The sequence below is a fragment of the Myotis yumanensis genome, unplaced genomic scaffold (genome assembly GCF_028538775.1).
Source record: "Myotis yumanensis isolate MYYU_CA2020_CCGP unplaced genomic scaffold, mMyoYum1.0.hap1 SCAF_1, whole genome shotgun sequence".
NCBI lineage: Eukaryota > Metazoa > Chordata > Mammalia > Chiroptera > Vespertilionidae > Myotis > Myotis yumanensis.
The window spans coordinates 117547743-117573131 of record NW_027223752.1 but is presented as its reverse complement, the minus strand read 5'-3'; the positions used below and the strand labels follow the sequence as shown (position 1 = coordinate 117573131).

At 46.4% G+C, this 25389-nt stretch overlaps 1 protein-coding gene across 3 annotated transcripts in view; it reads right to left on the bottom strand.

The window, feature by feature from the left end:
* PKM (pyruvate kinase M1/2) overlaps nucleotides 1-24060 on the bottom strand; it is a 29740-nt gene extending 5680 nt beyond the window's left edge. For all 3 annotated transcript variants that reach the window (XM_070430996.1, XM_070430989.1, XM_070431004.1), the window contains exons 1-8: nucleotides 23977-24060; nucleotides 12614-12780; nucleotides 11886-11977; nucleotides 5968-6099; nucleotides 5309-5495; nucleotides 4445-4715; nucleotides 2270-2420; nucleotides 1904-2056 (exon numbers count right to left, since the gene is read on the bottom strand). In XM_070430996.1, coding sequence (XP_070287097.1) covers nucleotides 1904-2056; nucleotides 2270-2420; nucleotides 4445-4715; nucleotides 5309-5495; nucleotides 5968-6099; nucleotides 11886-11977; nucleotides 12614-12767 — 1140 coding nt within the window. In that variant the 5' untranslated portion in view covers nucleotides 12768-12780; nucleotides 23977-24060. The remainder of the gene's footprint in view (nucleotides 1-1903; nucleotides 2057-2269; nucleotides 2421-4444; nucleotides 4716-5308; nucleotides 5496-5967; nucleotides 6100-11885; nucleotides 11978-12613; nucleotides 12781-23976) is intronic.
* Between the last annotated feature and the right edge of the window lie 1329 nt (nucleotides 24061-25389).

Here is a 25389-nt window from a genome sequence, read left to right as displayed (position 1 = left end):
CAGCACCACCTGGCCTGGACCCCATAACTTATCTTATGAGCAGGGCCATGTAATCCGAGCCCTGCAGTTCTCTCTAAGGTGTCCATCTGTTATAGGGAAGATTGGGGTCTGGAAAAAATGGACATGAAGTGAGAGCCCAGAGCCTGATTCTTTGACCCCAGACCTGGCCTTACCTCCTGTGAGATTAGAGCGTTATGGTGCAGGACAAAACACTGGCTTCAAAGTCAGATATTGGTTCAAACTCAGGCTTTATATTACCATGTAATCCTCATCCATAAATTGGGTGACTTCTATATCTCACGGAGGCTATGAAGATTACATCAGTCTACACAGGGACTTAACAGACATTTAATAATTACAGTGAACATTTAATGTTAAGTTTATAATTAAACATATCCCACCTAATTCATTGTACAGATAAGGCCTTGAGACACATTAAAGTCCCTACATGTTTCATGGTTCAGTGTATCAGGTCACTCTTGTATCTGAGGCCATACATCTAAATCTAAGCAAGGCAATTAGAGACTGGTGAGGTGTGGAGAGGCCCATAAATACACCAGCAGCCACTCCAGAGGTCACTGGTTCAAGGCCCACTGTCTCCTGGGAGAGAGTGGCTCAGGGTACCTGAGCATCAGAACAGCAAGCTTGTCTCACAAAGGGGTGCATACTCGCCGGGGCCAAGGTACACAGACATGCCAGGGACAGGATTTCCTCATGGGGAAATCCATGGGGGATGCTGAAGACAGCCCAAAGGACAACTTTTGTTAAGACGTTTCAGTTCACCATTGAAATGGTATGAAATTATAAATGACGTCTTCTCTGGAAGCTAGTTAAACCTAATAATTGGACACAGAAAATGGAGGAAAGGAAGATACCTAGTCCAGAGGTTCTTTTGGGGGTTGTTTTAAATTTGGGGAAATGCAGGAGAGGAAGTGTTGCACAAAGGGCATGGGGTCCTTTGTTGATTGAAAGAGAGTAGGAAGTTAAAGAAAACCCATTTCAGGATAAGATACAAATTCACTGAGCTACACATTATAAACACTGACCTAAGACTATTATGGGCAAGTTAATTTGTAGCACTCATGTTCTCAGATATCATAACCCTGATAGCCGATCCCTACGTTCACTCTTCAGTAAGCTCTAGAGCAGGAGCAGACAAACCGTGACACACAGCCAGGCAGTGGGACATGCAGAGCAGAAAAGCCTTGAAAAGCTAGTTAGCTCCCTGGGCAGGGGGTGAGAGTGGGGATGGGGGGGAGGGGGGAAGAGTCACCTCCAAGGCTCCACCAGATGCTCTCACTCCAGGGCCAGCCAGGATTAGCCACCTTCCACCAGTCTCTATTTGTGAACCTGTCACCTGTCACTTAAACCCCACTTTTTAGTCTAGGGTGAGTGCAACAACTCAGCACAGCAGGTCCAGCTGCAGACACCATGCAAGGCCAGCTCACAGTCAACTCAGTGTGGACAACAGTCTCCAGTACAGGCCCAGAGGCCCCTGTTGGGGAGTCCCCTGTCTGTGGGACAGGTGGGGAATCAAATGGAAGTCAAACAAAGAGGATGGCTAGGAGCAGGAGGCCTTGGCCTTTTCCAGAGCAGGGCAGAGGTACTAGGTCCTCTGGGCTGTGCAGAGGAAGAGGAACAAATATCTTGATACTTGAGCCAAAGGAAGAACCAGAGTGATTGGGCTATGTCCAATCAGAGGGAAATAGGAGGGAGGATGTGGGAGGAAAGGCAGAACAGAAAAAACCAAAGACACACACCTCCTCACTCTTGTTGCAATTTGAAGGATAATAAAAAATGTGGGTGCAGAAGCCGAAAAGGCATTGGCTCTGTACAAGAGCTGCCTCCACCCCAGCCCGAGCAGAGCCCGAGCCGGGGAGACAGGCAGGCCCCAAGAACTCACCAGGTGCTGCATGCGCACAGCCTCCAGGGGGTAGTCCCCTTTGGCCGTCTCTCCAGACAGCATGATGCAGTCAGCTCCATCCAGGACTGCATTGGCCACATCACTGCCCTCAGCCCGGGTGGGACGGGGCTTCTTGATCATGCTCTCCAGCATCTGGGAGGAGACAGAGCATTAGTGAGACGTGGCCTGGGCTGTCTTCAGAGATGAATGACTGCAAGCTGACTCCCTGGAGAGTGTGTATGTACACAGAGTATGGCTTTGTGTAGGTGCACAGGGGGAAAGGAACATGTGTGTATGTGTCTGTGACGTGGGGAAGGGTCTGTGGAAGAAACAGGGCAAGCATCTGTAGTGAGAAGAGGCACATGCCTGTGTGGCACAGATGACAGGCTTCCCAGCTCGGTTGCACCGCCCGATCATCATCTTTTGAGCAAGGAAGACCTTCTCTGTAGGAATCTCAATGCCTAGATCACCACGAGCCACCATGATCCCATCACTGGCTTCCAGGATCTCATCAAACCTGATGGAAAGATGAAAGAAGAGAGGTTATGTGGAACAGGGGTATGGTAATGCAAAGGAACTTTTCCTGGGATCCTCGGCCTTAGCTGTCCTTGCAGAACAGCCACCCATGATGTCACCATTGATACATGGAGGTGGGAGTTCCAGCTACCTCATTCCCTAGAGTGGCCCAACAGTTCAGCCTGCTGGGTTTCTTCAGCACTAGTATGGATGCTTCATTAGGGACAGGCGCGGGGGTGAGGTTTCGTCTCAAGCCCCAGGGGCTCATTTCTTTTCCATCTGCATCTTTTGCAGCCCCTTTGAGGTCCCTCTGCTAGCTACACTCCCAAGGCAGGAAGGAAACCTCAGGCCTGCGAAAAGCTCCCAACACAATGGTCCATGGCCTCTTCTGGCCCAGGAACCCGAGGGCTGCTCCTTGAGGCTGCTCCCCCTCCAACTTGCCAAAGGGAAGAGGACATATGGCTCTGCCTGGCCTGGGTCCAAGGTCAGCTGGCTTATCAGGATGGCAGAGGGAGGACCCCAAACTGCTTAAGGACATCTACACAAAGTCAAGGACCACAAGGTCACAATAGTGGGTAGGGCTGCTTCTTCCATCCTCCTCAAGCACACACCTAATCCACAGGAGCAGGTCTAGGGCGGGGGTGGGCAACCCCTGGCACGCGTGCCAAACATGGCATGCCAGTAACTTTTGCTGGCACTTGAAATCCTCTCTTATAACTTCCATTTACAATTTTTTTCTTAATATAGACTTTTTTATTTGGAAGCAGAAATTTATTGACCTTAGATTGACTTGGAAAACATTGAAAAAAAGCGATTAGAGACAGGAGTACCAGAGAGAAGTGTCGAAAACAAACTATTGAGGACTTGGAACGCCATTCCAGAAAATTTTTTCTGTTTAAAAAACTTTGCAACAGCGTTGCTCTCCATGTTTTCATCCACATATGCTTGTGAATCTTTGTTCTCAGTGATGAATTTTGTTAAGTCTCGTAATAGGAGTAGCCTGATGGATGAAAGTAGTAGCTTGTGCATATCTCTGAAGGTCACGAAATATAAACCTGATATAAAATCTCTGTCATCAGTGATGCAGCAGCAAAAGTCCCACTGATAATATCAAATGGACATAAAGTTTTCTGTCGGACTATCAGTGTAATAAATGTAAATAAATGTATTTTTCATCATCATATACTGTGTTTTTGTCGCATTAATGAATTTTATTATTTCTTCGAGGTTCTTCACATACGTACACCTTAAGAGATACCAAGTAGGGGGTAACATGTTCTCAAAAAATTAGGGTTGGCACGCAGAAGAATTTTGAGCCAGAGATTTTGCTGGTTTTCGCACACACTCACAAAAAGGTTGCCCACCCCTGGTCTAGGGTTTTAGCTGCATTGAGTTGTGTTTTTAGTAGGAAACCAAAGAAGAGATGTCACCACACTGGCCACAATCATTTGGCTCTAATTGGTGGGCACTGGGGAGGTGGTGAGCTGAGCTGGGACAATCTAAGCCTAGAGGAGAACCACATGCCCCTCTCCAGGAAGCTGATATCATGCCAGAGCTAGCCTGGTCACCCAGCCAGCTGTTTTCTAAGTGAAGACTAGGAAGCTATAATCTTCAGCATCAACCCCAGGCCCTGAGCTTCCTTCCACACGGCCCTTTCCGAAGAGCCTGCTGCTGCCTTTCCTCTGGGTGGCACCCCATTCCAGCAAACACAGGTAGTACTCCTGGTTAGGCATGTAGCCCCATGGCTCCTGATCCTGTGAGCAGTGACCCTGTCCTCTCCAAGGCTGATCCCTGGGTCTCTGGAACAATGACAAGAAGCTGGCATTCCAATCACCTGGAAAGCTTTTTAAAAACATATACCAATGCCTTCCACTTCTCCCCTGCAGATATTCTGGTTCGGTGGGTCTGGAACAAGCTAAGGCTGTGTTCTGATACACAGGCAGCCAGGTACTCACAGGGTACACCTGTTTCCTCAGAGAGCTGGGCTGGGGCAGAAGAAGGCGGGGACAGACGGTGGGGACTTACCTCCGAACTCCTTCATGATTTTCGATTTTGCTGATTATCTTGATGTTTTTTCCTTTTTCTCCCAGGACCTTCCTGACTTCATGGACATCAGATGCCTTGCGAATGAAAGATGCGAACACCATATCTACATTCTGCTCCACCCCAAACTTCAGATCCTGGATGTCCTTTTCTGACACGGCAGGCAGGTCCACAGCAGCCCCAGGGAGGTTCACACCCTTCTTGCTGCCCAAAGTGCCACCATTCTCCACTTCTGTGATCAGGAAGTCAGCACCTGTGTAAAATGGAGTAGGTGGGGAGGCAGGGCAATGAGGGCATGTGTCCTCAACAGGAAGGGGAGAAACGAAAAGCCGCTGCCTCTGTCCCCAGTACAGTGAACTGGGAAGCAGCACATCATGGGCAGTGGGAGCCATACTGCCAGAGTCCAAATCCCAATTCCACTGACTGCGTAACCTTAGGCAAGTGAATTAATCTCTCTGTGACTCAGTTTCCTCACATGTTAAATAGGAATAATACCTCCTCATAAGGTTGTCTTAAAATTTAAACAAATTATCATGTAAAATGCTTAGACTGGTGCCTGGCACTTAAATGAGCTATCATTCCCAGAAACACTGGAGTCCTGTACATATCACATTGATGGATGGAGGAGAGAAGCAGAAAGCTCAAAGCAGTGAGGATGCATAAAAAGAAATCTTATATACTCCCCAAGAGCATGATTAAGCAGGACTCAAAATCTTTTTTTGAGGATAAGAAGTTATTATAAAGGGAATTCCTGGGAATACAGACTCAATCTTGCTGTCAGCCGAATAAGCTACCTCTCTTCCTATGTCCAAGAAATTTAGAGATGGAAGCCGGTTTTAAACATACCTTTCTCCTTCACCTGCAGAGAAATAAGTCCATCATCCACGTAGATCTTGCTGCCCACTTCCACCACCTTGCAAATATTCTTGTAGTCCAGCCACAGGGTGTTTTCGTCACACTTGTCCATGTAGGCGTTATCTAGAGTGATCTTGAGAGTGGCCCCTTTCTTCAGCTCCACTTCCGCGGTGCCACTCTGCAGGCAAGAGAGTAAGCCCCGAGTCTAAACTTCAGAGGCCAAGCAGGCCCTGGCTGGGAAAGAAATGCTTTCCTCCAGGGAACAATGCTCAAATCTTGTGTAGAAGTAACAGTAAAGATTTTTTCCTTGGGGAATAAACATCATATTGCCTAACTTAGTATATTTCAAGGAAATAACCCCAGAAATGCCTACAATGTTCTAGTTATGCTATTTAATGAAAGGGGAAAAGAGACAAATTGCTCCCCAAAGGTAGAGATTTAGAAGTAGTTTTTTCGAGTAAAAAGGTTCCTTTTTAGTATCGTTTCTTAGCCAAGTAGATTAAATCAACATTTTTACAGCGATGAATACAACCTTCATTTATACTCCTAAACTCTGAGGACTGTGGCTTCCAGGAGGGCGGGGACAGCTGAGGACAGCTCTGGGCCCCGACCCCTGCACCTTCCCCCTCACTTCTCCCCAGGATACTCACGCCCTTGATGAGCCCAGTGCGGATCTCAGGTCCTTTAGTGTCCAGGGCCACAGCAACTGGCCGGTAAAGAATGGGATCAGAAGCGAAGCTTTCAGTGGCCGTGCGCACATTCTTGATGGTCTCTGCATGGTACTGGGGGAAAGAAGGGGCAATGATAAGCGTCCTCCCACACGCCAGGTCAGGGTCTAGCACTGGAGCTGATGCGGATCACTCAGGAAAGACCCGTGGATGTTCTAGACCTCCTCCACCATTGTCTAGTCCAGCGGTCGCCAACCTTTCTGACCTCACGGACTACCAGTGGCCCACCGGTTGGCGACCGCTGGTCTAATCTCAGCACCATCCGTGCACTGAGTACCCACCCGCCCTGCTTATTTCAAGCTCCTTGGCTTCCACCACTTCTACCAGAGCACTCATTCACTTCAAGGGTAAATCTTAGAAACTTTTCAGAGTATTGCCACTAAAAACCATTAAAGGCATGGGTGTAAACACGTCTCAACATAAAGAAGCCTGTGTTCCCAATTTACAATAGCTAAGATCTGGAAATAGCCCAAGTGCCCATCAGTAGATGAGTGGATAAAAAAGCTGTGGTATATTTATACCATGGAATACTATGCAGGAGTAACAAAGAAGAATTTCTTACCCTTTGAGACAGCATGGAGGGACCAAGAGAGTATCATGCTAAGTGAAATAAGTCAGTCAGAGAAAGACAAGTACCACATGATCTCACTCATTTGTGGAATCTAAGTAACAAAACAAAGTGATGAAGGGAGTGGATCCAGAGACATGGCAGCATGGAACAGAGTGCGGAATCTCAGAGGGAAAGTGGGGTGGGTGGGAGGTAATCAACCAAAGACCTTGTATGCATATATGCATAACCCATGGGCACAGACAATAGGGTGCTGAAGGCCTCGGGGGGGGGGCGGGTGGGGGGGGGCGGCAGCGCTGGACGGGGTCAATGGGGAGAAAAGGGGACATATGTAATACTTTCAACAATAAAGAACTATTTTTTTTTCTTTTTTAAAAAAATATATTTTATTGATTTTTTTTTTACAGAGAGAAAGGGAGAGGGATAGAGAGTTAGAAACATCGATGAGAGAGAAACATCGATCAGCTGCCTCCTGCACACTCCCCACTGGGGATGTGCCCACAACCAAGGTACATGCCCTTGACCAGAATCGAACCTGGGACCCTTGAGTCTGCAGGCCGACGCTCTATCTGCTGAGCCAAACCGGTCAGGGCAAGAATTATTTTAAAAAAAGAAAAAAAAAAAAGAGTACTTCCTCTTATACCTCTAGTTCCACTCCTCAGAAGCATTTGCAACACTTTTTTCCATTTCTTACATTGGGTATTTTGTTATATTTCAAAAACAAAGAGGAACTTTGCAACTATTATTGGTATTATGTATCTTCGGCTTGGTTGATCTAATATGGTTTATGTATTAAAATCTCTCTCTTTCTTTCTTCCCAATAATTTGGGGGGCAGGAGGGAAGAAGCCCGTGTCCCCTCAATGGTTCTTTTTTTCTCAGAACTCATCAAATAAAGCAGACAACAGGAGTAAAAGGTCCAGGCTTGTGTTTGGATAATACTGGTCTGTCAATCAGATGCTGAGTAGATTTGGTAATTCTGAGCTTTTCCTCTATTGATTCCAGCTACAATTCAAACTTAAAGTTATTTATTTAAGTAACAGTGGCCCAAGCTAAATAAAAGGTGGCCTATTCCTAAGGTCATGCAGGCCTATTTTCACAATTACTTTCTAGAGACTGAAGTGGAATAGGGAAAGATGGAAATATGCCTTTCTCTGAACCAACTGCCCTTTGCTATTTTCATTTTTCCCTTGCAACAACCCTGACTTCAATCTCCCTCCCTCCCTTCCTAAATAATTTTTATTGATATCAGAGGAAGGGAGAGGGAAAAAGAGATAGAAACTTCAATGATGAGAGAGAATCATTGATCAGTTGCCTCCTGCACATCCCACACTGGGAATGGAGCCCACAACCCAGGCATATGCCCTGACTGGGAATCGAACCATGACCTCCTGGTTCATAGGCTGACACCCAACCACTGAGCCACTCTGGCTGGGTCAATCTTCTTTCTTAAGCCCTTTCTCTTTTCCACTTGCCATTACCGTTTGACTCAAAGCTAAGATGTCAAAAGTTCTTAAAAAGTGTAATCAATATGGCATTGCTGGTAACAGAGGCACCCCATTCAGCTCTGTGTGGGCCCTGTCCTTTAACCACCACTGCCCAGGAGAGCAGCTCCTGCAAGTATAAGGCCAGAGAGAGGAGCTGAACCAGAGTTTAATCTCCAAGCATGGTGTTGTCTAAAGCTTGTGTCTGAAAAGCCTCAGCTCCTAATTCAGGCATACTTTATAATGAGGACCATTGGCTTTTTTGAGGTAGAGGTCCTTATTGTAAAAGTTATGAAAATTTATATTGCCGACTTGCAATAAAATAGTACAGAATAGAATACAGAAATAGTTTAAAGGAATGGGTGTTGAATACTGTCAAATACCTTTTCTTCAGAATTGATGTAAGAGAATACATGAAGCACTTAGAACAGAAATGAGCACATAGTAATTATTTAATGAGTGTTACCTATTATCAACTTCTACTACACTGATCACACTTTAATCCCATTGTGAACTGTGTGTCTAGAATAAAATTTACTTGGTCAGGGTCATGACTTTAATACACTACTGGGTTTAGACTGTTACAATCAGCTCATGGCTCAATTTGTCAAATTTATTTTCTACTTCATTAAACTATTCTTTTAAGTAAATTCCTTTCTTTCACTCCTTTAAAGTTATTTTAGGTTTTCCCCTAGTATTTTGTATTAAATATGTATTTATTTCATTTACTTTCAGACTCTTGCTTTCTGACAAGTGGATTTAAGTTTACAAGTTTTCTGATTACTATATTAGACTTTATTCTCAATTTCCAAAAAAAAGATAAGCCAGAAAATGTGGCCTATATAATTTCTACTTTATAAAACTTTAGGGTTTTTTGATGCCTAATATATTTTTGAATTATTAGCATACTTTATTTTGAAAAAATATTTTTACTAATTTCAGAGGAAGGGAGAGGAAGGGAGAGGGAGAGTAAGATAGAAACATTTAATGATGAGAGGGCATCATCAATCGGCTGCCTCCTGCACGCCTCCCACAATGGGGATTGAGTACGCAACCCAGGCATGTGCCCTGACCAGGAATCGAACCACAACCTCCTGGTTCATAGATCGACATTCAACAACAGAGCCACGCCAGCCTGGCAAACATCTGTGTTTTTAAAACGCCCAGCCTGTTTTGTATTCCAGACGGAAAGTATAGTGTAGTCACTGGTGACTGACATAGCGCTTAACGTGTTAGATAATCATGCATTTATGTCTTGTAGATAAAATCATATACACAAACCAATTAGATCATCAGGTATTATATTATCAAATCCACTAAGTTGGTCATCTTTTGGTAGGCTTACTGAAGTCTTCCACTGTGGCTGTGGCTTTGTTGGATGTTACCAGTTGGTAAAGAATTGCATCACTCAATGCTGCCCTCGTGGAAAAGTCTAAATTTAGGTTGGTCAAGTCAGTATTTCTGGCCAACATAGCATTATGGGACCACATGCCCATGTGAACTGATAAAAGTGGGGGGTAGCCCTAACCGGTTTGACTCAGTGGATAGAGCGTCAGCCTGCGGACTGAAAGGTCCCCGGTTCGATTCCGGTCAAGGGCATGTACCTTAGCTGTGGGCACATCCCCAGTAGGAGGTGTGCAGGAGGCAGCTGATCGCTGTTTCTCTCTCATTGATGTTTTTAACTCTCTACCCCTCTCCCTTCCTCTCTGTAAAAAATCAATAAAATATATTAAAAAAAAAAAGTGGGGGCTAGAGATACTGTGGTAAAGCTGTGAAGAGATCAAATGCAGCCAGTGGATGTTCCTCTATCAGAGTGAGGGAGAAAAAGCAATTTCAATGTTCTGCTTAGAAGAGCATTTAAAATGTTAAGAGCCCCAGAGGCTAGTCAAGAGTCACGATGCACAAACTATAACTTGTTTACATTACATTATATAATAGTAGGACAATTTCAGATCAGCTTCCAAAGCCCAGATCCCAGGGACAACCTCATCCTGGCCAAAAACCGAAAATAAACCCACACGAAGGACTTGGTTTTTTTGTTTTTTTTTTCCCAATTCCAATTCTAATCTGTGAATAAGAGTTAAAGCACAGATTACCTCCAAATGTCTCTAAGTTAAATCCCTGAGCCCGCCCCATCCAGCAGGTGCAGCAGACAGCACTTGCCCTGGCCGTTTCAGGGCTGTGCGGTTTTATTTTACTGGATGGAAGAGGCCATAAAGCCCAGTTAAAGGTCAACATCTTAAACTCTATTTCTGCTCCCTCCCCTGCACACAGGAGACCCTGAATCCCTGATCTAGCAGCAGGGATCAATAGTGAACCCATTTTCACTAATGTCTTTAGCTCTCTTTGTGCTAAGTAATTCCTGGTGACTCCTGCGGAGGACCCCCTTTGGAAAATTACAGAATGTCATGGCGTGTTTTAACCTGCCCGTGGTGCCTGCTGAGCAGTTCCTCTGAACCTGGTCAGGTCTCCATGACATTTGGAGGCCGGCTACCTGCCAGGCCATAGGCTGTTTACGGAAAATGGGTTGGGAACCTATGATGAAGTCTCATGTTTCCAGAGAGGAGGAATTCACCTCTTGGATTGCTCTTTCTGAGGCTTTATTTTTAGTCTAAACTTAACACCAACTTCCAAATACCAGAGGGCAACCCCTCACCCCCGCCCATATAGGGTAGCATTCTCTTTATTCAGAAGTCAAGAGTGGGGAAAGTTTGGCCCTAGCCATTTGGCTCAGTGGACAGAGTGTCAGCCTGTGGACCAAAGTCCCGGGATTGATTCCGGTCAAGGGCACGTACCTTGGTTGCAGGCTCCTCCCCCACCCAGGCCCTGGTCAGGCCTCATGCAGGAGACAACCAATCGATGTTTCTCTCTGTCTTTCTCTCTTCTACTCTCCCAAAAATCAATGTAAAAATATCCTCAGGTGAGGATTAACAAAAGACAACAAACAAACAAAAAAAAAGAGCAGGGAAAGTTTGGCTCATCCATTAGTCTTCTATCAATGCCAGTGTGAAATCTCAGGGCCTATGGTTGAGCCTGAAGGCTTTTAAATGGCATTCTGACCTTGGGAACAGAAGAAGGAATGGAGGGCTTCCCAAGAGCTGCCTGGTCCCTGGTAAGGCCAGTGTCCACAGGTCAAGTCAGCTTGTAAACAGCCCAGCACTAATACAATCCTACCAGCTTCCTGGGAAAGAGCTAGGACTTGAACCCTTGGGAAGGGAGAGATTGGGAACACAATGCTGATGAAGTGGGGAATAAATGCCAGACAGTTAGTGCTTTGTGAGACTGACGCACTCCCTACTGTGCCAACAGCGCACCTGCTAGTGCTTTAAACTCAGTCCTTAACTTGCCATAGTGGAAACCCTTCTCCTGGACCTGCCTAGTTCTCTTGGTCTAAACTAGGCCAGGATCAACATGTAGGGTGACCTTCTGGCTCGTCACTGCATTATGAGCTAGTACAGAAACCCTGGGTGGGAGTGTCAAGCCCTACGGCCAAGACACCTAAGGGCTCAGGGAGGGTTCCAGTAGAATCCTTCCACTTTCCTTTGTGAGGACTAATGGTAGCCCAGGTATGTGGGAGAACCATGGCCACTGACAAAGAAGGTCTTTGTTTAAGGAGACATGGCCAGTTGAGATGGCAGGAGAGGGGAAAAGGAGAGAAGGAATAGGCTAGTGAAGGCCATTTTCCCACTGGCTGTAAACCCCAGACTCATTCTTGCCTGGTCCACTGGTGCCAAATAAGCACTGCATCTTACAAGCCATCTCAGTGGCCAAACTGTCTACCAAGGCTCACCTCGTGAGTTCCATGAGAAAAGTTCATGCGAGCCACATTCATTCCAGATTTAATCATCTCCTTCAACATCTCCACCGATCGGGAAGCAGGGCCTAGTGAACAAAGTTTTAAAGACATAAGTCTTAATTATTCAAAGGATTAACACTTGAAACTTGCTTAGGATTAAAGAACTCTTGATATGTTGCTCTCCCTGAAGCCAGATGTCCAACCACAGAATCTTGGTTGCACAGAGAATGACAAGAAGATCTTCCTTGGTCTTGGAGATGATCCTACAGAAATACGCGAAGGAAGATGCCTTCTTCATTTTGCCGTTAGCAGAAACAAAGCATACTAATTCTTTATTGCAGCTTCCTATGGTCTGAGTGCCCACAAGAATCTGTGTAGAACAGTAATGGCGAACCTATGACACGCGTGTCAGAGGTGACACACGAACTCATTTTTTTGGTTGACTTTTCTTTGTTAAATGGCATTTAAATATATAAAATAAATATCAAAAATATAAGTCTTTGTTTTACTATGGTTGCAAATATCAAAAAATTTCTATATGTGACACGGCACCAGAGTTAAGTTAGGGTTTTTCAAAATGCTGACACGCCGAGCTCAAAAAGTTCGCCATCACTGGTGTAGAATCTCACTCATCACCCAGGTTTGCTGCATTTATTCTTTTTAGGAGAGAAAAGATCACTTCACATGAAGCCTTGTTTTAGAGGAGGGACACACCCACTCACCAATGGTACAGATGATGCCAGTGTTCCGGGCCGTGATGGGCGGCGAATCAATGTCCAGGCGGCACATGTGCTCCAGGAACGTGTCAGCCATGGCTGCATGCAGCTGCTGCGTCTGAATGAAGGCAGTCCCGGCATCGCTCTGGGGCTTCGACATGGCTTCTGAGGTCCTGGGTCCAGGGGAATTGAAGAGCATGTTGAGTTTGAGAAGCCTGGGTTGTTCGACACTGCTTGGCACAGGAGGCCGTTTCTTGCTTACACATTAACTCAATAAGCACGTTTTGTGCACAAGCCACAGGGAGCCCTGCATACTCTGACTATGTGGGTGTTCCTCAAGTCAGGCAAAGGGCTCACGGGACCATGAGCAAGTTAAAACCGCAGACCCAATCAATGTATGTACTTCCCAGGCATCCACTGTAAGCAGATCTCCCTCACACTGGCCTAGTTTCTACCTTGACAAATTTCCTGATATTCCTATAAATATTATCATTTTACATGCCCCGAAGGAGCTTCCTCAAAAGAAAATTGTAACCACCTTCCAGTGATATAAACAACTGACTCCTAGTTTAGAACCTCAGTAAATCTAGATCTTTGTATGATAAGTTGTCTCAAAGCTACAAATATCTGCGGAGGGTGGGGCATTCACATTGCATCTTAACAATCCCCACTCAAACTCCAAGTGATGTTCCTGGTTCTAAAGACAACCACCACTCAGGCAGTCCTCCTAGCTCCGGAGTTCTAGATTTTCACTCACCCAAAGCACCATATAAATTCATTTGACTTGCCCAAGTAGGTTCTAGCCCACTGATAAGCAATAAAAACCAATCCCCGGGCACGAAACAAAGTCCCACTGGAATTCTGAATGCAAAATTTTTTGTCCCAGGACTATGTACCTAAAAACCACATCTACTTTTGCTCAGCACTTTAGGATGTGCAAAGCAATTTGCATAAAGTCAAGGATAACCACAATGGCTCTAGTCTAGTTCTAAAATGAGCTGTATTTGCAACAAGAGGAGATTAAAGTTGCCTGTCAAATCTTTTTCCCAACTGATTTCCTGATGCACCATCCTAACTGCCCTTTGAAGTCTGACAAGCACACCACTCCCAGTAACAAAGACCATCTGTTCCAGGTAATTAACCAGCAAAGGTTACAATCCTGACAACTGTCCTGACCTTCGCTTTTCTGCATTACTGACTTATAACTAAACTCACTCAGTCAGTTCGTTAGCTGATTTGAGACAAAGAAGTGAGAAGCTTGTGGCCAGTGCTCTGAAGAATTGTCAGGCAAGGATGCCCACAGAAGCTTGACACTCCTCATCAGAAGGCTGTCCCTTTCCTCCAGTTCTCAGACCAAGGGCCATTCCTTCTAAAGTCCTCAAGCTTAAATGCTTCAGCCCAGGCTTAGGAACAAATCCCTTTTTAGCCCTGTCCCACCTCCTCCTCAGTCTCAGGACTCCAAATACCCCCACACCCTCCCAATACGTATAACCTTACTACTTCTCCTCCTCCATCCCTGACTTTGTGGCTTCTCTGGGTGGATCCAGAAGAGCATGCAACTAAACTCATCTTTGCCATCTTCAAGAAACCTGGTAAAAGCCCCAGCCCTACCTTGACAGCTTTCCTGATAATCCTATAAATATTATCATTTTACATGCCCTGAAGGAGCTTCCTCAAAAGAAAATTGTAACCACCTTCCAGTGATATAAACAACTGACTCCTAGTTTAGAACCTCAGTAAACCACAGCCATCCAACCCAAAGACTGTGTCATGAACAAAATAAGGTCTGAATGACTGGGTTGGAGTAACTAACCCCACTCCTTGCTCTGTGACCAGTTGTGAGCAAACCTTTTGTCAGCTGTTAAAAACTAATGGCTATAAGTCTTCAACTACAGAATCTAAAACTTTTAAAATAGAAAACAAGATACCGGCTAACTATTCCACATTCCAAACACACTGTTCCTTTTCAATGTGCATTTCCTAGTAACTCCCTAATACTTACCAGGTCTCCAAAAATCAACGTTAACCCTCTCCTCCATGACCTATTTTGTTCTGTACCTTTAAGCACTTGGACATATCCCAGTGTCTGTTGAATACCTTTTCGTGTGTCTTAATGCCTCTTTGTCAAAACCAAAGTTGTACCTCCACTCTCCCATGCCAAATCTGAGGAACTTCTGATTTACAGCAGGATGGCTGGACAGCCAAGATCCTTGTACTTGCACTCACAGTTGAAGCAGGGCTTGCATGCCTTCAGAACACCCAGCCAGGCTTAAATAAGGATGGCTGTTAAGGGAACATGACTGAGGAGATGTACCCTGCCGGTGGCGTACAGAGCAACTGGAACACAAAGGCCTCACTGGGGCCTCCAAGTAGAGAGAGCCATCCAACCCAAAGACTGTGTCATGAACAAAATAAGGTCTGAATGACTGGGTTGGAGTAACTAACCCCACTCTTCTTTAAAAGCATCAGCTGGCCCTAACCAGTTTGGCTCAGTGGATAGAGCATTGGCCTGCGGACTGAAAGGTCCCAGGTTCGATTCTGGTCAAGGGCATGTACCTTGGTTGCAGGTACATCCCCAGTAGGGGGTGTGCAGGAGGCAGCTGATCGATGTATCTCTCTCATCGATGTTTCTAACTCTGTATCCCTCTCCCTTCCTCTCTGTAAAAAAAATCAATAAAATATATATATATATAAAAGCATCAGCTGGCTCTTCACTATACCTGAGATATTAGGGTCTCCTTGCAAAGATCTGGCTGGGGCCACTGATTACTGGTCATACCTCGTGTTCTCTGGGCTTGGGCTTCCGGTGACATAATGCTCTTTTTTTGGCTCAGGGTGGCTCCTTGGCCCCACTTGCAAAGACTGCTCGGAGCTGAGTAAGGTTTTCCCTGCGGAGCTGTACAAGGATTAAGGTGTGAAAGCCGAGTATAACTAAAGCTCTTTGGGGTAATGGAAAAATTACTTTAATAACCAGGTATCCAGGTGGTAGCTGCTCCTAGAGATTCAGCTATGTTACTAAATTAAGCATACATAAAAGGACGAGAAGGATAGCTACCCAAATATTAACAGTATGTTGTCAGGATGATAGAAGTACAGCAAAATTTTTTCTTGTCTTTATTAACTAATTTACTAATATGAAAAACTTTTATAATAAGAAAAATTACAAACATATCTCTTCAAAAACAATATATTTACAAGCATCCTGGTAAAAGGGTTGAAATTAAAAACAAATATGATGCCCTGGCTGGTTTGGCTCAGTGGACAGAGCGTCAGCCTGGGGACTGAGGGTCCTGGGTTTGATTCCCGGTCAAGGGCACATGCCTAGGTTGCGGGCTCAATCCCCAGTAGGGGCCGTGCAGGAGGCAGCCGATTAATGATTCTCTCTTATCATTGATGTTTCCCTCTTCCCTCTCTCCTTCTCTGAAATCAATAAAAAAATGTGTGTGTGTGTATATACACACTCATATATAAATACATATAGCAAAAACAAAATACAAATATGAATCTCCTGGTTCTATTATGCAATTGCTGTTTTATATACTTCAGGAATACCCTGTTTAAATGTGGCAGGTAAGATAATGCATCTTAGGCCCTAGATCACAATTGGACAGTTTCACCAGCTTAAGAAGGTCACCCCCGCGCCCCACCACCACCCGTGTGGCTCAGGGGTTGAGCATCAACCTTGAACCAGGAGGTTATGGTTCAATTCCCCATCAGGGCACATACCAGATTGCAGGTCCGATCCCCAGGAGGGGGCATGCAGGAGGCAACTGACCAATGATTCTCTCTCATCATTGATGTTTCTATCTCTCCCTTCCTCTCTGAAATCAATAAAAACATTAAAAAATAAAAAAAGGTCAACCTGATGCATTCAGAACCTCAAAGCAAATAAATAAAATAAAAATATTAATAATATAGTTCATAGAAAAACTTAATGCCAAAACCTGTTAGTTATGTGACCAAATCCAGCAAGCTTCTTTTCTTGTTTAGTCTGTCCTCAGGCTTCATAGCAAAATCTTTGTTACAAAGGTGTTCTGGTACAGAAGGCCTGCCTCCAGGACCAGGGATGCCATTAGCAGATACAATTATATTGGGCTCAAACACTAACCCTATTTCACCATCTCAAATTAAATCAAGGTTTACAAGCTCTGATCTTATGTTCACCCAGTTATATTTGTTCACAAAAATAACTAATAAAAACTTATCTGGGCCGTAACCGGTTTGGCTCAGTGGATAGAGCGTCGGTCTGCGGACTCAAGGGTCCCAGGTTCAATTCCGGTCAAGGGTATGTACCTTGGTTGCGGGCACATCCCCAGTAGGAGGTGTGCAGGAGGCAGCTGATAGATGTATCTCTCTCATCGATGTTTCTAACTTTCTATCTCTCTCCCTTCCTCTCTGTAAAAAATCAATAAAATATATTTTTAAAAAAACTTATCTGGTATTTGAGTGGAAATACATACCAGTAATAAAAAAAACCCTTGCTTGTCAGCAAGCGAGTCCAGACTCCTACAAGGTCTCAGCATGTTCTTAAAGGCTTCTACCAAACCAGAGACCTCATGTTTTATCCCTGGCTCACCAACTAACTGGTCTCCCCTGCCTGTCTCCAGGAACCTCCAGGAACCTCTTCTCCAGAGCACAAGCTGCCAATCCCACCCACCACCTAGAATTCTGCCTAAAACACTTTCTGAAAAGCCAGTCCTGGTTTCGCAGGGCCTGCCTCTGGGAAGAGCTCCCTGCCTCATGCTGGCCAGTACCTGCCAGGACATGCTGCCCAGCCCTGTCAGGCTGACTCAGTACTGCATCCTCCTCCTTGGGAGGCACAGACATGCAGAGCCAACCTCCGGGCAGCAGTGGAAGCCCGGTGTATCCACTGATGACGGGAAACGCCCTGCCCAGGTACAGGAGCTTTATTCTTGAGCCTGAGGCCCTGCAGTAGGATCTTCCTCAGAGCCATTTCTCCTGTGTTGGAAACAAGACACCATCAGAGGCCTCAGGACAGGCTGACAGGACAGAGTAGGCAGTCAGCTCAGCTCCAGGTGCTCCTATTTCCACCTTTCCTTTCTTCTCAAGTGGCTCCTGGCTCTCTAAAGCTATAGTGTCATTTGTGCCACTCCTCAGAAACCAGCAGGGAGTTGGGGGATTCATACAAAAAACCCCAACGTGCCCTGACTGGTTTGGCTCAGTGGGTAGAGCATCGGCCTGCGGACTGAAAGGTCCCGGGTTCGATTCCGGTCAAGGGCATGCATCTTGGTTGCAGGCACATCCCCAGTAGGGAGTGTGCAGGAGGCAGCTGATCGATGTTTCTCTCTCATCAATGATTCTAACTTTCTATCCCTCTCCCTTCCTCTCTGTAAAAAATCAATAAAATATATTTTAAAAACAAAACAAAAAACCAACATTTCTTAGAGCCTATACTGTGGGCAAGCTGTTCTGGGAAAGATTCACACTTCACTCCACCAATTCTATGTCTCACAAAGGCCCAAATCATTCTGCCCCAGTAAACAGCGTGGTCTATGAACTTATCCATGCAAATGCCAATTTTTAACCAGCCAGGAATTTCTGCACCAATTTTGCTTTAATGCCAATCTCACCACACAGACTGACCCAATAATGATGACGCCTGATGCCTACAATTGTCTTCCTCGCTCTCACATCCATTTCCTACTTGGGCCTCCAAGTCTCTAAGCCAGCAGGAAGGCCTTTCAATTCCCAAACCTTCAGAAGATCAGCATTCATTGCAAAGTTTACATCACAATATGGTGGACAAGGCTTCAGGCCAGCCTGCTCCCTAGCTCTCTCCCCAGAGATGGAGCAGAGAAATATAACTCCCAAAGGTGGCCCTCATCTGACGATGGCAGCAAGATGCAAACGGGCACTGGGCCAGCCACAGAACCTAGGGTCTGGAGTGAATGGGCATGCATCCTGATGTACAGTTAGAGTAACGAAACAGTGTATTTGCATATAGAGTGAGTTATGGAGGGTAAGCAATTTTTAACTAAGAGATGTGAATCAGAAGTCTGTGCTACCCTCAGCAGGCCCATAACAGAAAGCAAAGTCTAGTTTACCTGGTTACACAGAATGAACCCACCTGTGGGTTCAAGTAAAATTCCCTTGATTTTATTTATTCAGGGCTAGAACGAAGTGACTTAAACCTTATAAGCAGGAGCCTAAGGTCCTTTTTCAAACTGGAGTGTGGAATAGGACACAAAAGCTGACACTGCAAGGGCCCAACCCCAAATGGAACAGTCAACTCCAGGGCAGAAGTCCCAAGTCAGGGAAACCTCCCTGTCCTCAGATGCCAAGGATTTCTTGGTTTGATTGTACATGCTCTGAGCAGAGGACTTGTTTCAGCCCAAGGAGGAAGTTTGGATGAAGCTTTGCTCTGTTACGGTGCTTCCTACTAGGCTTAAGGTAATAAGGCTGTGCTTCCAGGCATGGGATTCATATTTTGGTTTAGGGCTCTTCCAAGTCAGGTACAACCAGGCTGGGTGGTGGCCTCAGCATTTAGAGGAGCCGACCTGCATCATAGCTGGAGGGAGAAAGAGGAGGGATGGAAGGAAGGCAGTGCCAGCTGACCAAGAGCACTGACCTAGTTAGTATGACTGGTCTTCCTACAGTGACCTTAATAGGTTAACTTCTTTTTCTGTTTTGAACTAAAGAAATATTAACATCTGTATTTCTACTAACATCTGTATTTCTGCCACTCAGAACTGACCATTAACATTTAGCCAGATTTCTTTTTAGACTTTTAAAAAAACAATTACAATTTTATAGTTTATTTTTCTCCATCCCCAGGTCTCTTCACCTCTTCCACACCCCATCAAAAACATTGACACCAACCAATAGCACACACTTTTTATCCTTCTAGTTCATTTAAGTGTGTCCATAGCTATACCGAGCCCTGTAATATTGCTGTTCTCTAAAATGCTCTAAATAGTATACTGTACAAATATCATCACACTTGGTTTTTCATTCAGCACATTTAACATCTATCTAGTTGATATACAGATCTAATAAATTCATGTGAACTACTATACCAGCCCACTGCACAGCTAGATGCTTTATTTATGTATTCCCTTACTGGTTGGCCATTTCCACCCCCACCCTCACCCCCCGCCCACCCCCATTATGCCAATTTTCCTCAGCTTTCAATACTGTAACTTTCCTAGTATATGTCTCATTGTGCAGGTGTGAGCTTCTATATACCTAGAAATAAAATTCCTGGGCCACAGGATATGCTTATTTTCTACTTTACTAAATATTGCTGAATTGCTCTCCAAAGTGGTTATATCCATTTACAATAACCATATGTCGGCTCTTGCCTTACCACCCCTTCGCCAACATTTGATACCATCTGATGGGTAACTTTTGTGAGTCTGCTTTCTAAAATAATAACAAAAGAGGGATATTAAGTATCAAGTCTTTACCTCCCTACATTTTACTTAGATCAAAACTCCAGGGCTTCTCCAAAATGTGCACGGTTTTGTCTCATACCAAACTGACTCAGCTGACTCACACGTGAGACAGGAGAGACACCTGCTGTCTAAAGTGAAAGAAATATTATCTCTCTGTAGGTTGATTAAAGATGTTTAGAAGGGATGGGGCTACTTTCAGAAAAATTTTTGGACTGTATCAGCTAACCTGCCTCATACTCAGAAATGCTATGACCAGCAACCTCCCTGCCTTATCACAGTGGGGTCCTGGCATCTCCCCACACAGCCCCTGCCTGACTTCCAAACACAGCTTGCTGACATCAGGAAAGAGGCTTAAAGCGGCAGAAGAGCTTTGCCTGTGGTCAGAAGCGGGGGAGGTTAGTCTCAGAGGCCACCAGAGGTACTGCAGTCTCGCTCTCCTACGTGCAGACTGGCACGACCCACTGCAGGGGAGGAGCAGCACTGCTCAGTGGCCCCGCCCAGGCTGCACACCACACCACCTACCGCCCCCTTTGGCTCACCTTTCCCCAAAAAGCTTCTTTGACAAAGTACTGAGGAAGCAGGCTATTCATTTATTTAGTCTAAGGCTGCCTCTCAGAGAATGGATGGTGGCATTAAGAATGGTCTTCATTTAACTCTATCCCAATCTGCACCAGAATGTGATGCTTAAAGTGATGACTCAAGGTACTATAAGACCTTTTACCAAATAAATCACTTATACATCTCATAAGATTGCAAGAAAACTCTGCTCACATTCTGTGGTGTGCCAGTTAATTGGGATTTCATCTTGTGGATCCTCAAAATGATTCAGAAATAACAATAATGTCAAATGAGTCACTTTCCCCACCTTGATCTCAGCCTTAGCTCTGGGTCAGAATAACACCTCCTGGCATGTCTTCATAAAAGCTGAAGCAAAATAGATAAAAACTCATGTAGTATGAGTTTTTAATGCAAGAGTGGCATTTTTTCTACCTTCCCACTCGCAATCATTTCCTCATTTCTCATTGCCTCATCATTAAGAAATAAACAGTTTTAAAAAATGAAATGGTTTTTCCTATGACTCCACATTGATGTCCCAACATTCAAGGCACAGAAGTAACTCCCATAGGTGCTAGCTGTTTGGAGTCACAGCTACCAAATCTGCCAATTCACTGAGGGTACATTTCTTAAAGACCTACTAATGCTCTTGGTTAAACTGTAAATTCAACACTAAATTTACTTATAATGCAGTGATTAAAATGAGAGCAGCTGTAGTAGACAGGAAGATTCTAATGTCCATATCTTCTGGCTCAAATCCAGTAATTCAGAAATGAGTTCAAGGACATTCTTTCAGGCCTTATTCATATCTACTACAGGCCTTATCTCAAGAGGTGGCCACACCCACCACAGAAGGCTCTGGAATGCAGGTGCACAGACTGGGTATAGGTCTCTGCTGCACTGCACTTCTGCTCTTAAAGGGCAGTGCTGAGCCTGGGGACCTGGACCAACCACTTTTCACTTAGCTGAGATATTTTTAACTAGGGGAAATGCATGTTTCATTGTTTGACTCACTGAAGGGGGAGAGGGGACTTTTTAAACCTGCAAAGATCATAACATAGTTTCGCACTCACCCAACGAAGAGAATTCTCTCAAAAGCAGTTAAGTTGAAAGGTTGAGTCATCTTCCCCACAGAGCCTCCCCACCCCCACCCCCAAAGATGCTGATAGTAACATACCCAGCCCTTCTGAACAGCCCCACTGTATTCCCAGCAGCTTCCTTGAATAACCAGAGGACAAATTATTTGCTAACAATGCTACAGAGTGGGAGTCCTGACCTAGGCCCTCCTATTACCCTAGGGAGTGGCCACACCTCCAGTACAGCCAGGAGGGGGCTACTGCCATCCTTATCTCACACTTACCAGCTGGCTGAGCAAATCCTAGAATGTAGGCAGTTGGGAGTAAAAGGTAAAGATTTCAGTCTTGGGGTTGCAAGTTTGTTTCTTTTCTTATAGCCAAACACTAAAGACTGAAATCCCCCACCCCCTTGCCTTTTTGTCAAGAGGTCCTTATTCTCAGGGGACCGAAAAACCCATTGCAAATGGAGAGTTTCAAAGTAACGCTATTAGCTACTTTGTAAGCACTGTACCAGGATCCCTGAGGAGATATCTGGCATTTAGAGACTCCCAAGGATAACTATGAACTGTGTATGGGGATGGCATGAAGAGCCTTTGTGCCCAATTATGTATTAATTTGTTCAGTGACTAAAAGTATACATTTGGAGGCATTTCTGAGATCTCACCATAGATTAGACACTGCACTGACTATTCAACGTGGTGTGTGTGTGTGTGTGTGTGTGTGTGTGTGTCTAAAAACCAGTCTTTCCAACAATCAGGAGAAAAACGTTACTCCAGGTTCCTACAGGGAAAACTGAGGTCCTGAGGCCGAATTCCTTTCATTATTCTTATCAGTATGTTAATGAGTCAAACCTAATCTTAAAAGCCTGCTGACAACTTCCCAATGCCTCTACCCATCAGGCTCTCTGGTACTGGAGAGGAGCAATATCCTGTTTTGAAGACATGCATTAGAAGTCTTTCCATGACCCTGCCTTTAAATAACCTTCAGACCATAAGGTGCTTTCCTACTTATTCAAACTCAGCGTGATGCCAGCTCGTGAGGCCTCCTGGCACCCGCCACCCGCTTCCCCGAGCAGGAAGGGCGAGCAGGAAGGGCGTACCTCCCTCACCACACAACCAGTGTGAGTTCTCTAGTAAGAATGTGAACACTGTGGACTATGGCCGGTCTAGTCATCCCGGTCTCCATCCCTTTCCCCCAAACAACTCCTAGCAGTTTTTATTGAGTGAACGCGGTCCGTGGTGCCCAGCCCACACCTACTCCATCCCACCCCGCGCCCCACAATCGGGAGCATCTGTTAATTAAGCAACGGGAAGCAGAGGCGTGGCCTTCGCACCGCCTGCGCGGCAGATCGCGCTGCAGGTGAGGCCGGGCGGAAACCCGCCGCAGGCCAGTCGCAGGCCAGTCGCGCCACCGCCGGCCGCTACGTGCAGCCCCACCACGGCGGGATGGAGCCCGGCGACGCTCTCGCGGGCGGTCGCAGCGCCGCGGCCACCCCCATCGAATCCGGGGCGTCCCAGGAGCATCCACCCTTTCTTCCCCGGAGGCGGGGAAGGTCACGGGTTACATAACCCGGGCCACCGCTGCATCGCGGCTGCACCCGGCCAAACCTGCCCATCGGGGGCCACGCGCCCGGGGCTCCAGGAGAGCCCGAGACGGATGCGTGATGGAGAAGGGACTGGACAGAGCTGGGCGATGGGCGATGGGGCGGGGAGTAGACGGACGTGACCAGAACGGAGTGGGAGGGGCGAGGACCGCGCGGCGCGGAGGACAAGGATGCGGAGGAGCAGACGTGACCGGAATGGAGGGGAGGGGCGAGAAGCGGGGCAAGAATGGGGCAGGGTGGGTGTGCAGAGGGCACGAGGACGTGAGTGGGGAGGAACGGGTGGGAGGGGGAGCTAGAGGACTTTCATGGAGAGGTTACAAGGAAAGCATCAGAATGAGGGGGTAACGGGCAGGTTGAAGATGAGGAGGCGAAAGGCATCGTATTAAGGGGGAAGGGGAGGAGGCCAGCAAGGGAGCGGGAAAGGGAGAAAGGGAGAGGGGAGCAGATTAGGAGGGAAAGTGGGTAGCGTGGATGGGGCCAGAATGAGAGTAGGGATTGAGGCAGGAAAGGGGCTGGCTGACCCATCTGACTTTGGAAGAAACGGGAGCTGGGGGCTTTGAAGAACAGGCCCTGGGTGCGAGCAGCTTCTCTCCCCCAGCCCCACCAGGTCCAAGATGCCCAGGATCCAACACCGCCGTGGAATGGGTGCCAGGAATCCGCATGAGCCGGGCCGACGGGGTCCAGGTGGGCATGCATGGCGCAACCTCGGCCCCCGCTCACCTCTGGCGTGGTCCGGCTGGAGCTGCAGCTGGAGGTCCCGAGTCTCCGGAGGCGTCACTCCTGTGCGGACTCAGCTGTCTCTGCCTCAAGGTTATCCCGACAGTAGGGCCGCCGCAATCCCTCCGCCGCCCCGCCCCCGACCCAATCCTGGCTTCCCGCTCGCCCGGCCCGCCCTTCTGCGTGCTCACGGGGAGCAGTCATTCAGAAGGAAGTGCCGCGAGGCCGGAACGGGCCTGCAGGTTGCCCTTTTGGGGAGGACTATATTCTGTGGCGGAAGGACACTGTACATTGACTCACGGTGACGCTCGGTGGAGGCCAATGAGGAAGCGAAGAGGCGGCAGGATCCGCCCTCGGAGCCCCGCAGACCTCCTCCTTCGCCCCAGACCCTCGGGCGCCTTGGCCACCTGTTGCCGCCAATTAGCACGTTGAGGAGGGCTCTTCTCTTGACCCTCCGTCCAGGCCACCCTGATGCCCTGGCCTATTGGGGCGGTACCGAGATATAGGGGTCCCCGGCAGCATTCCCTCAGCGCCGTCCCACCCCTCCAGATGCCCATCCTAACGCACACCTCGGAGACTGAGCTGAAAAGGAGGTTGGGGAGCCTGAGATGGGATCAGAAGGTGGGGAGAGATGGAGATCGTGGGCTGGTTGGAGGTTGGGCCCTCCTTTGGGGCGCTCGGACTCGGGAGTGGGGGAAGGGAGAACTGGGGAGGGCGCAATGTACTTGGAGCGCGAGCGCAAGGCCCTTCTGTTCTTAGGGTCAGGAAGCACAAATTGGGGCCATGTGAATACAGTACTTTAGTAGGGCTGAAATCCCTGAGAGCAGAAATCTTATAGAAAGTATTAATATTAGTGCAGAACTGACCATCAGGAAATACTAAGTCAGAATATGAGAGTCAATGATCTTTGCTGGAGTCAGCACTTCTGTTTTCAACCTTGTATATTTATATCAGTATTGTTGTTTTTCTTACATTTTCTCCAAGGCATTTTCCAGTTTCTCAGTAATTGGCTAACAACCAGTGATAACAAAAGTTGTATCAGGAAACAAATGTAAACCCTTGCCTTTATTCAGCGAAGTTTTGAGAGCAGATACAATGTTGCTTCATTAAAAATCGTTAAGACTCTTAGGTTCTTTGCTTTTCCTGGAAAATTAGACCAATGGATGTGACCTGCTCAGGCAGACACTGCTTGCAGCTGAATCACAGGCCTTCATTCTGCTTTCCTTTAGCTCAGATAAGCTGGGAGGAAAAAGTGAGCCCAAAAGTAAATTTCTGTTTGAGATAAAATCTTTTCATTTCTTCTGTGAGCCTATTTGGGTCCTTAGTTGAAGACAGGACGTAAATGCTTGTTTATTGAAGTGGTGAGAGCACATGAAGTTGTTGAAAGAAAAAAAGGCCATGCCCTACCAGGAGAAT